The 16,869-nt window shown below is 30.1% G+C and overlaps 3 protein-coding genes across 3 annotated transcripts; 2 read left to right on the top strand and 1 right to left on the bottom strand.

Moving 5' to 3' along the window:
* Positions 1–2,155: 2,155 nt before the first annotated feature.
* LOC105837753 lies at positions 2,156–4,863 on the top strand. The gene is made up of 6 exons (XM_036291907.1): positions 2,156–2,547; positions 2,730–3,338; positions 3,734–3,841; positions 3,913–4,065; positions 4,487–4,575; positions 4,689–4,863. Exons 1-5 carry the CDS (start codon positions 2,296–2,298, stop codon positions 4,547–4,549), a joined length of 1,185 nt encoding a protein of 394 aa, XP_036147800.1. The 5' UTR covers positions 2,156–2,295; the 3' UTR covers positions 4,550–4,575; positions 4,689–4,863.
* A 2,990-nt stretch (positions 4,864–7,853) lies between these two features.
* Positions 7,854–9,433, top strand: LOC105837752 (MKI67 FHA domain-interacting nucleolar phosphoprotein). Its single transcript, XM_012682799.3, has 4 exons — positions 7,854–8,198; positions 8,470–8,691; positions 8,765–8,873; positions 8,949–9,433. Exons 1-4 carry the CDS (start codon positions 8,061–8,063, stop codon positions 9,206–9,208), a joined length of 729 nt encoding a protein of 242 aa, XP_012538253.1. The 5' UTR covers positions 7,854–8,060; the 3' UTR covers positions 9,209–9,433.
* LOC105837751 (homeobox protein Hox-B9a) lies at positions 9,380–14,050 on the bottom strand (the record flags this gene model as incomplete). Its single annotated transcript, XM_012682798.2, has 4 exons — positions 9,380–9,508; positions 9,574–9,731; positions 12,984–13,288; positions 13,782–14,050. Coding segments are annotated over 4 exons (822 nt in total), but the record flags the coding sequence as incomplete, so codon positions are not given.
* Positions 14,051–16,869: the final 2,819 nt, after the last annotated feature.

Genomic DNA, 16,869 nt, shown 5'->3' with positions numbered 1-16,869 from the left:
TGAAGGATTGCATCTTCGACGCAGTTGTTTTTGAACTTTTTATTGGCTATCGTTTGCGTATTATATCTCGGGACTTTGAAACGTTAATAAATAATCTCGTGTTCAATTTAATGTGGTATTTTACAGAGTTTGGTTTCAACGGGCCACAATTTACGTCAAGACATAGAATTGAGTCTAGAATACAGAATATTAGGAAGCAGAACGTAGGATACAAAACTTAGGACTATAGTTACATCGTGGACGCATAAGAAAAATTGCACTTCAAAGAGGATGAAAACTCGTGTCCCGAGAGCGTGTGGATTGTATGTACATACATACTATAAACCGTATCAGAATTATCAAGATTTTCTTCATTTTACTGATTAAAGGCAGACATATTTACGATTCTCTTTTCTTGTACAATATAAAGTTGATTCTATGTTATCGATCGCAATATAGCCGGTACACCATAGTTAACTATGTACACGCGAGCGTAAGAGTGTGATATGTAAGATTTTGATTTAAAGGTATAAGCAGACTCCCATCAATAAGAGAGGGTTTCATTCAAACACCTGTGTTTATTTTCAATCTTATGTGTCTACGATGTTCATCTACTTATCTCTTAGATCATATTAAATCAAGATTTAATATCATTGAACGCACGCATATATGCGGATTTGTTCGTTGATATTTTATAATTTTCCACAAATTTTACTAGCTTCTACTAAACTAGTAATTATTATTATCGCATATTGATTTTCATTAGAGTCAGCTAAAAGTAAAATACAAAAGCAATAAAATTATATATTAGATTATGTATATTCAATATAGGTTAAACACAAGTAATATAATAATAGAAGATATTAATAATGCGCTGTTTGTACTTGCATCGTATTTCCTCAATAATCTAATAATTTTATATGTCCGCTGTGCTTATGAAACATATACAATGTCCATTTCTATCGATTTTTGTCATCAACAAATTACGACTGAAAAAAACAAGACATAGATTATAGCATTCAGACATAGCATTCACGAACTGTTAATAAAAGTAAAGCATTCGAAATAGATCAATACGTGAAAAATATTATTAGCCGTTGTTCAGAGAGTATATGTGTACTAACAGCCTGTGATAGTAAAAATTCGAAGAAAGCATTAGTTAACAACGGTGTATCGGTAATATTGCAATCGATAACGGACAGTCTTCTTTCTGTCATACAAGAAAAGGGAATCGTAAATTAGTTTGCCTCAGTTAAATGAGGAAAATCTTGACAAACTTGATGCGATTTATAATACAACCCACGCACTTTCGTGATACGACTTGCCATTCTTTTTGAAGTGCAATTTTTCTTATATATCTCGCAGTTTGTCTGTAGTCCTAACTAAGTTCTATATCATACGTTCTGTATTATAAGTTCCGTGGTCTATAGTCAATATAGCATGTTCTAATTTAAATTGTAGTCTGTTTCGACTCTACAAAATGACATGTTAAATTGCCTACAAAATTAGCCACAAATATTTCAAAAGTCCTGATAACAGATAATGTGCACAAATTACAATCAATAAAAAGTTCAAAGTAAACTGCGTCAAAGTAAATTGCAATCTTGCAAAAACAGTTAAGGTTTCAAGATAGAGGGTAAAGTCTGTTCCTCTGTCTTGACTTGATGCCATTAATAGTAAATCCGTCGTATCATACGTATTGAGTATATTAACCGATATTCATAGTTCAGAGTTTTCTAACAAGTCTTTCTTAAAATACGGAGTATTGTGCGATGGATAATTTTAATATAACATAAATGTTATGTTTTTAAATTACATATAATGTATGACAATCTTTAAAAGCTTATCGTTTCTATTAAAGATGATTGAAACACGTTATTATAAATTGCCGTAGAATTAAAAGTATTAAAAATATCATTATAATGTTAATATATGACTTTTAATTATGTGATTAAAAATTATACATAAACGTTCGAATTTTTATAAATACAGTTAAAAATGTAAATATTATTAATCTAATTACCTATTACATTTTGAATGTCTTATTTTATTAATATATTTTGAAAAATCTTTGTCATAATAATTATCATTGTCACCATCAAAATTATAAGAAAATTCAACTTTTCTAAAGAAATACAGTATTGAAAAAATAAAAAAATGAGAGGTATTTGTTATTCTTAAGAAAACTCTAATTTTTCTCTTTGCAAAGTCAAATATAATACAAAAATTTTAATTTCTTTGATATAAAATATTGAGTTTTCCAATTTAAAAGTCGTTCGGTCTACAGTTTGAGTTTTTAAATGTGAAAATATCATTATGATTGATAAACGATTACGAGCGTATCGCACGTATCAACGCTTTCTTAAGATACTACTGACTATGAGTGGCTGTTGGCCCATACCAACAAAATCCGGCAAGTCTAAATATTACTGGTCATTTTGCACGCTTTTGGTATTAATCGTGTACTTGACATTTTGCTTGAATTTGAGCTATAACTATAAACATAATGTGACAATTTTCATGAAATACATAGGCATAGCTATGGGTACATTTGGCGGCCTTATCAAGGTACAAATTAGAAAGAATTTGCTTTTCCTTACATAAGAAAATAAGTAAAAAAATATATTTTTTATATAAATTCCTATATCTATATAATAACAAATAAATATTTTAATATTAACAAATAATATTAATATGGATAATTCTTTTGTTTCGTAAAGAAAAGGTATAATGCATCTTTGATTTTTTAGGTGACAATCTTTTTGATAAATCGTGACTCTCTGATAAATTTTCACCAAACTCTAAATTATTTTTTTGAGGAAGAGCTTATGCAAAACGAGAAAATACGAACAATAATATTTTCATCTCTACGTAAAGTGTATATCCTGGGGTACACATATACCACCATTATGACAGCACTGATCTTGGTGTATATTATGCCTCCATATATCCATATAATCCGCGATCTCTGTCACTTGCGTTTGACTACAAACTACACTCTGCCGATCAGCAAGGGACGTGGATACTCCTGGACTATTCCTGACAATTTTTTGTATCATCTTCATCTGTTTATGGAGACAATTTGTGCGTCCTTCTCTGCCATAACGGCGAGCGGCGTCGACAGCGTTTTTGGCTTTTATGCCTATCAATTCGCTTCGACGATGCATGCCATGACTTTCAGATTCATGAATCCTCTTCCTATTGAGAAATTTTCGGGTCTATTGAAAAAAAGCGTAAAAAAACATAAGAAACTGCTGCAATGCCGCGGCATCCTAGAACGCATCTACGGACCCATTATCTTTTGGCATACTGTCACCAGTGCGATTCTTCTTTGTTCATTGATATACGAGGTGGCACATGTACGTAGATACATTAATGCAAAAATCAATTCCCTGTTGCTTAATCCATCGTGTCATACCCAATCAATCGTGAAATAATACATATTACAGTCATTAATAATGTGGTAATAACTGCTAGAGTAGCGCAAATTTGAACGTATTTTGATTCTGTATTTGAATAACATTTGTGAATATCCAAGAAGACAATGTTATATTTATTTCTTGTAATTTAATATAAATAAAGTAAAGTAAAAAATATTGATTTAAAATTTTTGTTTTTAAAGTATAAAAACAAAAATTGTGCTATAGTTGCTAATTTTCTATTCTGTGCAATTGTACCGTATTACGCAAAAAACTAATAATAATAATAATATCAGTTCACTGATATAATATCAATTATTAAGTGTTTGTAACAGGTTTCGCATTTTACTATTAACAACTTATCCGAATTTCTGACATTCGCTATAGTGAAGCTGCTTCAAATGTTTATGTACGCATGGGGCGGTACTATTCTTACAAATGCGGTAAGTTAAACTGATTTGATGAAACAATTATTATAACAGAAAACAATTCGTTTTCTATTATTTAAATTTAGAGCGAAGATTTTCGTAATGGGATATACTTTGGCGAATGGCCTAATTCTGCTCTCGATTGTCACGTGAGAACAAATGTTATTCTGGTAATGATGCAAAAACCAATGACTATAAATGCAATTTTTTCATCGGTTAATATAGCTTTGCTTACTAATGTAAGTTTTTAAATTATAATTACCCATGTAAATCCGAGCAAAAGCTCATGGTTGTCAAATCATATTCAATTTTATCGCATCAGTACTTAAAATAATCTTTATATTTTATTTCTACAAATACAAAAATATATGACAAATATATAAACTCTCGAGTAAAAAATCAAAATTATTTTATATAAACTATATATGTATTATAAAAATTTATTATAATTTAAAACAACAAAATATAGTATTGCAATCTTGAATCACTGTTTCATGTATGTTAAAAATTTATTTTATTAATTAAGTTAGTTGATTTTCTGGAATTTTAACGATTTTATTTTTAACAAAATAAAGAAACGTCTCCGCTTCAGCTAATAAACAATCACAATTTTACAAGTTTTTTTATGTTGTTTTAATTTTATTCTGTTTTTATTGATAGTTCATGAATACTACAATGTCTTACTTCTTCTTGTTGAGATCTATTGAGGATAAAGATGGCTAAAAATGGACCATATGTTTAAAACACTGGTAAAAACGTAAAATTATGATGTTATAATCGACCGTATAAATCGGAATAAGAGTTTATGGTCATCGAGTCACATCAGCTTTATCAACGTTCTAAAATATTATTTCTTTTCTAGGAATGTAAAAAATTTGAATGTGATACCCTTGTGTAAGAAAATTAAAAGTGTTTTGCAATAGAATCTACGTAACATACACTTTATTGTTATAGAATTTAAATTAAACAATGAAAATATAAAATTATAAAACATTACTGTTTTAAATATATAACATATTTTTACATGCACTATAAATTCTTTGTTACACACATAATATATATTTTTATGTGCACTATAAATTTTTTGTTACACACATAATATATTTTTTTATATGCACTATAAATTCTTTGTTATATATTATTGAAATGTGAAAAAAATAAATACAATAAAGAACACATATCCAAAGAGGATAGGACGCCGATTAAAAATCAGCGGAAGTGGTGGAAGACCTAGCTTTACAAGTTCATCTATTTTTCAGATAAAATCTGTATCGGATAAAATTTTAGTTAAAATTAAAATAATAACTAAATTTAATTTACAATTTGAAAAATGTGAAGTGTCAAGTTGAATAATCTATAAGATATATTTAGATTATAAAGAGTTTTTATTAATTTTTTCTGATAATTATCACTGGCGATAGTAGCTCAATCTTTACTTTGTTAAAATACCTTTATATGCAATAATATTCGTTAAAAACAGAACAATTTAAAATAAAAAGAAAAATTATTTATTTACATTTTCTTCAGATTTTAACTACACATTTAAAAAAGCAATTTGTTATAATAAAAGTAATGTTACTTCTTTAAAACACTTGTTTACGAAAACACATAATAATTTGAATTTAGAGCATATCCTCTCCAGCCAAATGCATAGTCAATCATCGCCATCAGAATGGCGAAATAGACGAAGCTCTTAGAAGAGAATATAAAATTATCGAAGCTATGAAGTTCCACATCCACGTTTTGCGCTGACACTACATCGATGACTCAGTCCCACGAAAAAGGTAAATGTCGCCCTGATAAAAATATTTTCAAAATTACATTAATTTTTTTTACTTTTTAATATTTAATAATACTAATATTATATTATAATAAAGATATTGAGTATAGTAATTCAATTAAAACACACACGGTTAAAAATTTAAATGTTAAAAATTAAATAATAAATTTGAAAAGATATTAACTTTTTACTTGGTTAAATTAATATTAACCAATTTTAAACAAGTTAGTTTTTAACAATTATTTTATTTATTCATAATTTATGTGATTCGTTGCTTAGGTGCTTCGATGCTTCTTAATTATTTTTTTTTTTTGTATATTATATAAACATTACATTTTATGTATTATTAGTGTTATAAAATGTTAATTACTTTCATTGATGATTTTGTATTTTTTTTCTAATTTGTATTTTTTAACTTTAAATTGATTTTGTGCTAGAATATTAACGACCGATAATTGTAAAATGAAGAATAATAGCTTCTCTACATTTAACGCTCAGAGTCAGTTCATATACGTGCGAGCCGATTTATGTATTAGAATATTAACACGAGATGTTTATGCCCATATATAGTCATATTTTCCGATTGTTATTTACGATTAGTTCCACGATTTGGAGTCGTGAATAGTACGTGTACCAAGTGCGGGAGAATACTCTCCAAAATGTAGAGCTTAACTCACTTTTCGTTCCGATCTCAACGAGCAAGCAGATTAGCGACGACGCAAACGTTTCCACGTGAAATATTCTCGTACTGACAACTCTTAATATCACTAGTGAATAAAGTTTGTTCTGGTTACACTAAAACTATATACATTTTGTTTGAACCATCGGTCCTCCGGAATCCAATGATTCAGTTCCTCTATTCGAGGAGATATGCACAAACAATTAATGAATATCAGTTTCTGGTAGTATAATGTGATGTAGGCATCAATAATAAAAAATTTTTCTTCCACACGAAAAAAAACTCTTAGCAGATCTTTTAACTTCTCAATCTTCAAGTCTTTCATAGATGTCATACGTTCAAAAATTGATTAATAAATCCAATTGGCACCGACTGATGTTCCGTGGCTAAAGCATCTAGAGCCGCAACCACCTGTTTGAAAGTCTCATCAAAGTCTTCGTTTCAATCATCAAGTCGATATACTGCTCGTAGGTTCTTTACATGCAGAGCCGCCGACTCCTCTAACGTGGATTTCACATCATCCTTCTGTCAAATGGATCACCAATTAGTTTCTCACTTTCAATATCTTAAATTGTGCAAAATATTCTTTTTTTCTAAAATGATGTTTTATGTACAGAAAAAAAGAGTCAACATCAGAGTATCAAATTAAAACTAATATTCAACAGAGCAATATAATTTTATAATTATATTAAATAAAACAATACATAATTTTATTTGTTATCTAAATAAATTTGAAATCTCTTTATCTTATTTAAGATAAGTTTATATATTAGTAAAACAGTAGTTAATATAAACTACTGTTTTTAACAAAACCTTAAATTTTAGCGAAGTTTTATATCTTTTTAATATTGTAACAGTCCAATAATATGATCGTTTCGATAATAATTTGTATATTATTTAATTTATATATTAAAAAGAGATGATAATTTAAAAAATTATACTTTTTGATAAAAGACATTATTTTATACATCCAATACTTTTTTCTCAACTTATAAGAACTATTATTATACAATAACAGTATATATTTTTTATAAAACTATATAAAATTTTATTGTAAACAATTTTGTCTGTTACAGTATCATTGTAGCTACGTCTAACGAATCATATTTCTGAGAGGAGGACGAGATCTAATAAAGGTAAATATTTTTTGTTTATCCGCTAATGGTTTTTTGTTATTTATTTGGTTTTATGTTAATAAATTTCAAAAATATTTAGAGAAAGAAAAAAATTTATATAACATTTTTATTATACATTTATTTTTGTAATAATCTTTTTAAAAAAAAAGATGTTATTAAATATATCTCCTTATGTGCGTGCATATGATGCGTATATATGCGTTTCAAAGTCAAATTTAAAAGTTCACTGTGTGCGTAAAAGTTTTAATAATTTGTAATAAAAAAAATATATCATCTCTTCGTTCGCTTCTAATATGTAAATGTAGCACAACGCACACAAAAAAAGACTTCTTTATTAGTATCGATAAGCGGATGAAGTCACGTATAGTTTTACGTGTATCCACGTTTGGCGCTGATGCTAGTCAAATATCAGTCGCACAGGCCGTGCGTGCTAGGCTGTTAGGTTGGTAACTGCTTTTAGATTTCTCTCTGCCTGTAACCTAACCTAACCTATAACCAATAAGTTAAAGTAAGACAAGTATATTTTTTCTCATTCTAACTTATTGCACCAGTGCAGTAATTCAGCTAAAAAGAACAGACATTACTTTACGTAGTTGCACGTGGAAGTGTATCGTATTAGTTTGTTTGTTTGAAAGAAACATGAAAACGAGGAAAGAAGACGCAATGACTAAGGAATCGGTTTTAAGAAAAGTTGTCAAGAGCAAACAGAGAATATCCAAATCAAAACCAAGCGTTAGTCTCGAGAAAGCCGTAAAAGATGCCAAAGAAATGTTCAAGGTACCTACATAACCTGTAATAGAAAACCTGTTTAATCTATTTTTATAATACTTTATATTTATCTGATTATTTTACTATATATTTGTAGTTACAAATTTCTATTGTTTTATTATTGGTATTATATAACTTTTTAATTGATTAATAATTATAATAGTTGCTATTATGTTACAAATTAATATGATTGTTGTAATAAAAGTCATAACATGAATTTAAATTATTTGAATAGTAGGTCTTTAATAAACATTATATTTAGAAATAAATATTTTTGTAGAAAAAGAGAGCAGAAGCTAAAGCAGCCAAGAATAAGGAGGCAAAATTAACAAAACGAAAGACGAGGTTTGCAAAACCTAACCAATTCAAGGAACGGAAATTGAGAGACAGAGGAATAGTTTATGTAGGGCATATACCTCATGGTTTTTATGAGGAGCAAATGAAAGACTATTTCAAACAGTTTGGGCATGTAATACGAGTACGAGTAGCAAGATCAAAACGAGTATGTATATGCCAAATGAATAAACTGTTTTATGTGACTGCATTCTACATAATGAATTAAAATTTTTTTTTAGACGGGCAAAAGTTGCGGTTACGGCTATGTTGAATTTCTTCATTCACAAGTCGCTAAAATTGCAGCAGACACTATGAACAATTATCTCATGTGTGGTCGTTTATTAAAAGGTATAGCTTTATTTAAAATTATATCAATATTGTTAAATGATCATTTTCCATTATTCACGAATGTATGCTTCTTAGCTACATACATTCCACCAGAGAAGCAGCATTCTGGATTCTTCTCAGGTAAAGATTGGTCAGAAGATGAGTATCCTAGACTTAAAAACAGAAAAAAGACAACACAAAATAGAAACTCTACTCAGAGTGCTGAAGATTATGAGAAATTCGTTAAAAGATCGCTCGATAAACTTTCTACATTAGAAAAAAAATTACAAGACAAGGGAATTAGCATGAAATTTCAACCAGTTGATGTACCACAAACATTAAAAGCTGCAACTTAATTTTACTATAATCTAAAGTACTTTATAATTGATTATTTGTATTAAATAAACAATAGGAATTTATGTGATATGAGATTTTACAATATCTGTAACATCGTTATAATAACGTTATAATAATATTGTGTGAAGTTTCTGTGAATTATCTATATCTATATAAATTATGTACAATTAAATCTGAATCTACTGATTAACACTTTCAAGAAATATATGTCACGATGCAACAGTTGCTTCCTGTACGTTTGTCGTGCTGCCTTTTGTTCGCTTCCACTTCATACGTCTGTTTTGAAACCACACTTTCACCTGTGAAAAATAAGTTTAATAATAGAAACATAAAAATTCTATATTTGACTATTTAGATGATTTACCTGACGTTCCGTTAGATCCAGTGCTACGGCAATTTCGTAGCGGCGCAAACGTGTCAAATAATTACTGTGAGCGAATTCGCATTCAAGATGTCGAACTTGTTGTTTTGTAAATGCCGTTCTTTCTTTCCGTGGCTTATCGCTTGTCTTTTTCATTGTTTCTGTAATCAACAAAAGATATGAAGAATTATAGTAATGTAACAATTTTTATTTAGCTACATTTCTTACATCTCTTTATATTTCTAATTTTTCGTGTGCAAAAATTTCAATATATAATAAATATGTTAAACAGGGATTAAGCACAGTGCTCAGAAAAAATCTGTAATTTTAGGGAATTAATTATTTTTTTCTTGAAAATCATAGATTTTTATAAAATTATATTGATACTCAATAAAACTTTAAAAATTTTACTTCTAAGTTTAAATTATATATAAAATATATATATATATTGTAGCGCGTCGTCGGGTATACTCCGCCCCGTCAGTCAGTTGTACCGATCGATAATATTGATCAGCCGGTTGCCAGGGAATATTCGCAAACAAACTGTGATAGTCACACTGTCACAGTCAGTTCTGTGCCGGACTCCTGCCGTGGAGGACGCTTTGTTTTCGCTTTTAAAATAAAGTTGGTGTTCCTTCGAAATCTCGCCTAGTTTCCTTTTCGCGAGTGAGTGCGTGTGTGTGTGAGACAAAGAGCGTCTCGACGCAACAATATTTATAATAAAATATTAATTTATAATATAATCCCTTAAGCCATTGGTATTATTGGTTGATTTTTAGTATAGAAATTATAATAAAGTGCAATTATAAAAAAATTAAACATATATATATGTTGACTCCAGAGAACACCCTCTTTAGATAGTACCGCTTGAGATACGAGAGCTCGTCCGCCCATCCCTCTCGTTCACATTAAGAGAATGATCCAGTTTCATCCTGGATGGTGACATAACACGTTCATCATCCGACTCGATCTTCTTGCCGCGTGGCTTTCCGTGGCAAGATTTCGCGGCTCGTCGGTGACTTTTTGTCACAGGCTTCAGATGAAAATAGCCGCGCGTAACGATTCATCAGTGCGTGCGTTGCACCGATGCGCTCGCTTGCCGCTTGCAAAACTCGCTTTTGCTGGAAGCGCGGTCTTTACCATCGTACGACACGTGGCCGTCAAGAGAGCGAGAGTTTCTCTCTTCTTCTCTTTCTCTCTCTCTCTCTTTCTCTCTCTCTCTCTTTCGAGGCCCTTAACTTTGCTTCCGTGCCGCTATCTTGGCTCTAATTGCCAGCTGACGTCAATCGCGAGATCTCTCGTAGTCCACGGCCTGCATCGATGGCCACTATCGAGAGTAACACGATAATAACGTCAAATAAGTAAAGCTACATTTTTTGATTTTATTAATTTATAAATTCTGGATTCCGTATGATAAAAATACTTATTTTATGTTATTTCATAAAAATATATGACATAAAAGGAAAAGTTGTTGAATACATATCGATTATTTAAAGCGTATCTCGTCAACATTTTACATTTCTTTTACGTATAATTAATATAAACAATATTTAATGATTAAAAAATGTGAAATAAATAAGGAGTGAGTAATAATTAAGATAAAAAATTTTGACAAGTTATATCTTGCTTTGCATGTTTATAATAACTTTCAAAAAATTAGATACAACTAATGTTAATTTTTTCTTAATTTATACATTTGATAATCATATACCTTTATATTGAATTTTTATGTTTTTATACAAGAAAATTTATTGTAGAATATTTAATATTCATTGCACACAATACAATTTGCAATTTTATAAAGATTAAGTCGATATTTTTATAAAATCAAGAGTTTCCTAAATCCATTACAAATTTTATTATAATAAACAATCTATATAAATAAAAATGTAAATGTTTGTTTCTCATCTAAGATCTCCGTAAGTTTTTCACCGATTGCTTTGAAATTTTGACACAACGTTGCATTCGTAACCGAGAGTGTTGTTATGGGGTCTGATTTTGGAAATATCGGGTGTTTTAAAAATGATGGCCATAATTTAAGTGTAAAAAATAGTTTTTCATTAATATTATTGAAATTTGACACATTGAGACGGGGAGAGACCGGGAGAGACGGGGAGAGACCGGGAGGGACGGGTAGAGATAGGGAGAGACCGGGAGAGACGGGGAGAGACTGGTAGAGATAGGGAGAGACGGGGAGAGACCGGGAGAGACGGGGAGAGACCGGGAGAGACGGGGAGAGACTGGTAGAGATAGGGAGAGACGGGGAGAGACCGGGAGAGACGGGGAGAGACTGGTAGAGATAGGGAGAGACGGGGAGAGACCGGGAGAGGCAAAGAATGTTTCTATTGTGTTTAAATTAAGGTAGTAAGAAAAATAAAGATGGCTTTTATTTTATTGAAAAAAAGGAACTTATTTAAAACAGTCTTTTGAATGGATTTCTAAATCCATGGCAGTTTTTAGAAAAAAAAGTTATAAGTACGTGAATAAATGAATATTAGATTTATTAAAGATAGATAAATGCTTATTCAAAAATAAAATAAAAAGAGCAACAGTAAAGCAAGGCTCTTGAAAGTTAAACAACGAAAGCAAAGAAAATTTGAAAAAAACGTAGCATAAGAATAGAGAGCCACAGCAACGCGTGGCAGGGCATAGCTAGTATTTAATAAAAAACTGATAAGTGATATATATTTATTAATGATAAATTAATTAATATAAATAAAAATATTAAATGTCATTATTCCGATGATTTTATCTTTTTATTTACATTGTTATTTATTAATTATTAAGCACTTTATTATTTGTTTCGACAAATTAATAATAAGTTATATTTATATAATAATTCCAATATTCTTAGTTATTTTAATTCATAAATTTTTGATACTTTTAAATACGATTTGGAAAACTTAAAAGTTTTATTTGCCGTTGAACGAATTTAACATTAAACGGAATACAGCAGATATCAATGTAACAATAAGAGATACATAATGTTTATGCAAGATGTGTACCAGCTCGATGCAGTTAGACGTGATGATAAACATTTAGATTGTACTGGGCCTGTTATGGCCGCATTGGCGACACTAAAGACATAAAACTTCCAACTGTATTGTCAATGATTTACGTCGGAAATCTGTCGAAGGTATGATACGAAATGTTGCTAATTTATTACGTACAGCTGTGCATAGCTATCAGAATTTTTAATAGCAACTGAATTATTGGTTCAGAATAATTAAAATGAAAATAAAAAAAAAATTCTATTCCCACATGTTATAATTAAATTTTACTTGAAAACTACATAGCTTATTTATAGAACTTGTTTTACTTTTATTTGATATAATTCATATAATTCTATATCTTTAATATAATTTTATTTTATAAAAGGCAATCTCTTGGAGTTATTTATGAAAATTTATTACCTCGTTCTTGTTGATGCGGATGTGTATTTTCTCCAAAAATTGAATTCTTATGATTCTCACTATGTTGCAAATCCTGCCATGAGTGATACTTATTTTCGTACTCGCGGTCCATATTTTGTAAATGAGACATCTCCCAAGTGCGAATCGTCGTCCCCGGGTTTGTCGTAGTTGTTACACGGCGATCTTGATTATGTTCATATAATAAATCTTCAGATTTGCTCAAAGACTTCACATCTTCCTTTCCATTCAATTGCTCAATTATCGGATGACAATCTGTGGCATCTTGCTGAGAATATTGTTCCCATCTTGCGAAAATTAAATGTTATAGTTATATAAAATATAGATAATATAATTATATGATTTTATAATAAATTATATAACCAATTATAATAGAAATTATCTAAAAAGGGTTTATTAATAGCAATATATAATACATAATATACTTTTAGAAATGTCTTAATATAATTTATAAATTTTTTTAAAAATCTTAAATGCATAATGAAATTATTCTCTTGTAATCGAGTAAATAAATCTTTGAATGACGGAATCTTTGAAAAAATTTGCAAGTTATCAGATGTGTATGAGATGGCAGTCAAAATTAAAGAGTTATTTTTAAACATATTTTTCTGTTTTAACTTTAAATAAAATACTCAAGTTTACTTATCATTTCTCCGTATGCGACATGAAATACTCTAATGAAATATTCAAATAATAAATAAATAGGATGCTAGGAAAAATATAATTTTAATTGCTTTACATTACGTTAATTACATTAATTATGCCATATACAAGCTTTACCTGCATGCACGATAATTTTGATTGCTGTCGGTGCTTTGAAGGAAGTTCACGATGTAAGGCGGCGGAATTAAACGAGCTTCGTCGGTTGCAATGTCAAATCCGCTGCAAGGATTCGACGGGTTGCTCCATGACCACCTGTGGTACCACGGTATCTCGCAACCTGTTGCTGATCTCGCGTTCTGCCCTTCCATATGAAGAGACGGTGTCGGCGGTAATTCGAAATCGTCGTATATCCGATAGCTGTTTGCAATCGTGTCTTTTGACCACGACAACAAATAAAGATTTTAACAATTTTGACGTGTCAATTTGCGAATGCTTTATACGTGTCTTTTTGCAAAAAATTAATAAAATTTAGCAAAGAAAAAACAATCAGCGATAAATTCGCAATAAATTTCCAACGATTATTTATTTAGCATTCGTTTTGTTCTTTTATTTGTTTCATAAAAGTTTGTTTTTCAGAAAAGACAGCAAAAGAATTTACAAATTTCTAATTACACTTATATCTATATATTTTGAAAGAAAAATTTTTTATCGGACGTTACAAAAGAAATGGATTATTCTTTTAATCTTTAGATTGCGTAAAATTAAAAAGTTGTCTTAAAATATTATTTTAGATAATTAACATCACAATCGATTAACATCTACATTATAATATCTACCAATTATCACTATACTTCGGTAAAATGCGAGCACAGATTCACAGTAGAATCACTCCGCGTGCGGATGGATGCGAATTGCGTTAGTGACTACTCGGAAATGTCAAACGAGCACATGTGACGGCGCCGTCATAGGGCAAACGAGAATGTCATGGAGAACGCCGAGAACGTCGGAGGAGAATCGTAGGAGTAGGGCCACGGAGTTCCGGAATCTTCTTCTATGTTTTCTTCGGCTTTTTGGCTAATCCCTGAATCGTTCCTCGCAGTCAAAATGGCTGATTGTCGTTTGCGAAAGAATTCGAAATAGTGACACACAAACAACTGCTGAGCTTTTTGCCACAATGCTATACATTTGCCGGAAATTAAGAAAATTTTATTTGGTGTATAAAGTATTGTTTTTGCGAATTGTTTTATCTGTGTATCATTAAATTTGTAATAATTTATTTCCACGAGTGCCATGAGACAAGTAATAACCGATTATGAATATAAATAATTATAAAATTTATTATAAAAATTGTTTTAAAATTTGTCTGCAAGCTATACTTCGTAAAACATTTTGAGATGTTTATGGAAAGTATATATTTTTTTGTTTCAAAGTTTCCAAATAATTTTCTCTAAATTGCTTAAAATAAAACAAAAAAGTTAAATTAAAACTAATGGCATTTTATTAATAATATTTGAATATTTTTAATTATATTAATATAATATTATTTCTATAAATTTTATTTAGCATATTACCGTTCAAACGTAATCCAAATTTCTCCCCTTATTTTGTAATATGATGCTAACTTCCGACTACGAGATAAGTGTGTCAAATTATATTAGAAAGGAAGAAATCATTCGTTTCGGTTGCCACAAATGTTGAAATTTTATTGAATTTAGTAAATCTATTATAAATCTTTCGAATTTATGTTATTATTTATTTATTCAATCTTTATAAAAAATTATATATAATATACAATTACAGCCTTTTTTCTATATTATTATATAAGCTTGACTGTAATTTTTTATTAACTTATAAAATAATTTTTACAAATTACTTTACAAGTTAATAATTTGTTAACATTTTTAGTTCTATAACTTTTTAATCAAGAGAGTATTGATAAAATTATTGATACAGTTTAATAAAAAATTATTAGGAAAATCTATTTATTATTGCTTTATTACACAATCATAAACATTTTCAACCTCTTTGAATCTTATAAAATAATTTAAATAATTTAAATAATATATGCAACATAATATTAGACAAAATTTAATTTTTATGGTATATATTTTACGCTAAATGATTGATTCTTTTTATTAATGTACACTGCGTTTTTCTCAAATAGATTAACTGCTCTATATAAATTAATTGTTGTAATTACCAATGTTTAATGCGTTAAGAACACAAACTTAAGTATTTAAATGTAATCTTTTTGTTGACAGAAATCAACACAAGGTAGAAAAGATGCAAAGAAAGTTGTTTTCTTTGCCGAGCGAATTCATTCATCGTCAGTGTTTCATTGAGGATAGCTATTATTCCATCAACGAGGCGCGTAAGTCAATTTCGGTAGAGGCCCACCTAAGAAAACACTGGGATGAAGAGAGGAGAGAGGGAAGAGAGAAGCGAAAAATGGTGGCCGTGCAAGAGTGAGAGAATGGGTGGACAGGATACCCGGTACCGACGTTTCGAAGGGTACCGGTGTTTCGAAGGGTCGGCTCTTTTTCAAGGATCACACGTCTCCATTAGTCACCGGTATTATTTGGCTTCCTCTCTTAGACGTTTGCACCCCCTCCGAATGCGGCTCACACGCGCTCGATGCCGAAAGAGACACGACGAGAAGTCCACCACCTCATTGTAGCACTCAGCTCTCGGGACAGGAAGCGAGATTCCCTGAAACACGAGACACAATCTTAGCCATGAAACGGTGCCGAGCGGTCTGCGAGAACGGGAACGCCCGCTTGGAAAAGTTTCCTGAACGTGTGGCAGTCAGTTTCTCTAATATCTTTTGTACCAAATAGAAATTTGAGCACGTTTAATTTAATTCACAAAGCTAGCATAACGTCGAAAACTAATATTGTTCAAATTGATGCTACTTCTTTAAATGAACGATGTGAACTTCAATTTTAACGACTGAATTACTGAAGGTAAAAACTAAAAGATAGGAGCTTCCCATTTTTCCCACGAATATTTTTTTTTCGAGAAAAATGTAGAGTAAACAATAACCCATAAACTAAAGCCTTTCTTTCGTGAAACTGAGTTCTAAGTTTCGTGGGACGTAACATGAAAAAAGTAAAATCCCACAATGAACACTTGCCGTTGCTGAGCTCGAATTCGGATATAAATTCATGAGTGTAGGTGTCTGGTTTTCTCATCAGCAGGAACGAGGATTCTCACGAAACCAATTCAAAAGTTAAACGCTAACGCTGACGTATCTATGCGCCATAGT

Source organism: Monomorium pharaonis, chromosome 9 (assembly GCF_013373865.1).
Source record: "Monomorium pharaonis isolate MP-MQ-018 chromosome 9, ASM1337386v2, whole genome shotgun sequence".
Taxonomy (NCBI): Eukaryota; Metazoa; Arthropoda; class Insecta; order Hymenoptera; family Formicidae; genus Monomorium; species Monomorium pharaonis.
Note: the sequence above shows the minus strand (reverse complement) of the source record. Positions and strands in the feature narration are given on the sequence as shown.

Coding starts and splice junctions, on each gene's coding strand:
- LOC105837752 (XM_012682799.3), top strand. CDS start 8,061: ATGAAAACGAGGAAAGAAGACGCAATGACTAAGGAATCGGTTTTAAGA. Junction 8,692..8,764: donor GAGTAGCAAGATCAAAACGA/GTATGTATATGC, acceptor ATTTTTTTTTAG/ACGGGCAAAAGTTGCGGTTA. Junction 8,874..8,948: donor GTGTGGTCGTTTATTAAAAG/GTATAGCTTTAT, acceptor TATGCTTCTTAG/CTACATACATTCCACCAGAG.
- LOC105837753 (XM_036291907.1), top strand. CDS start 2,296: ATGATTGATAAACGATTACGAGCGTATCGCACGTATCAACGCTTTCTT. Junction 3,842..3,912: donor GTACTATTCTTACAAATGCG/GTAAGTTAAACT, acceptor ATTTAAATTTAG/AGCGAAGATTTTCGTAATGG. Junction 4,066..4,486: donor ATATAGCTTTGCTTACTAAT/GTAAGTTTTTAA, acceptor TTTTATTGATAG/TTCATGAATACTACAATGTC.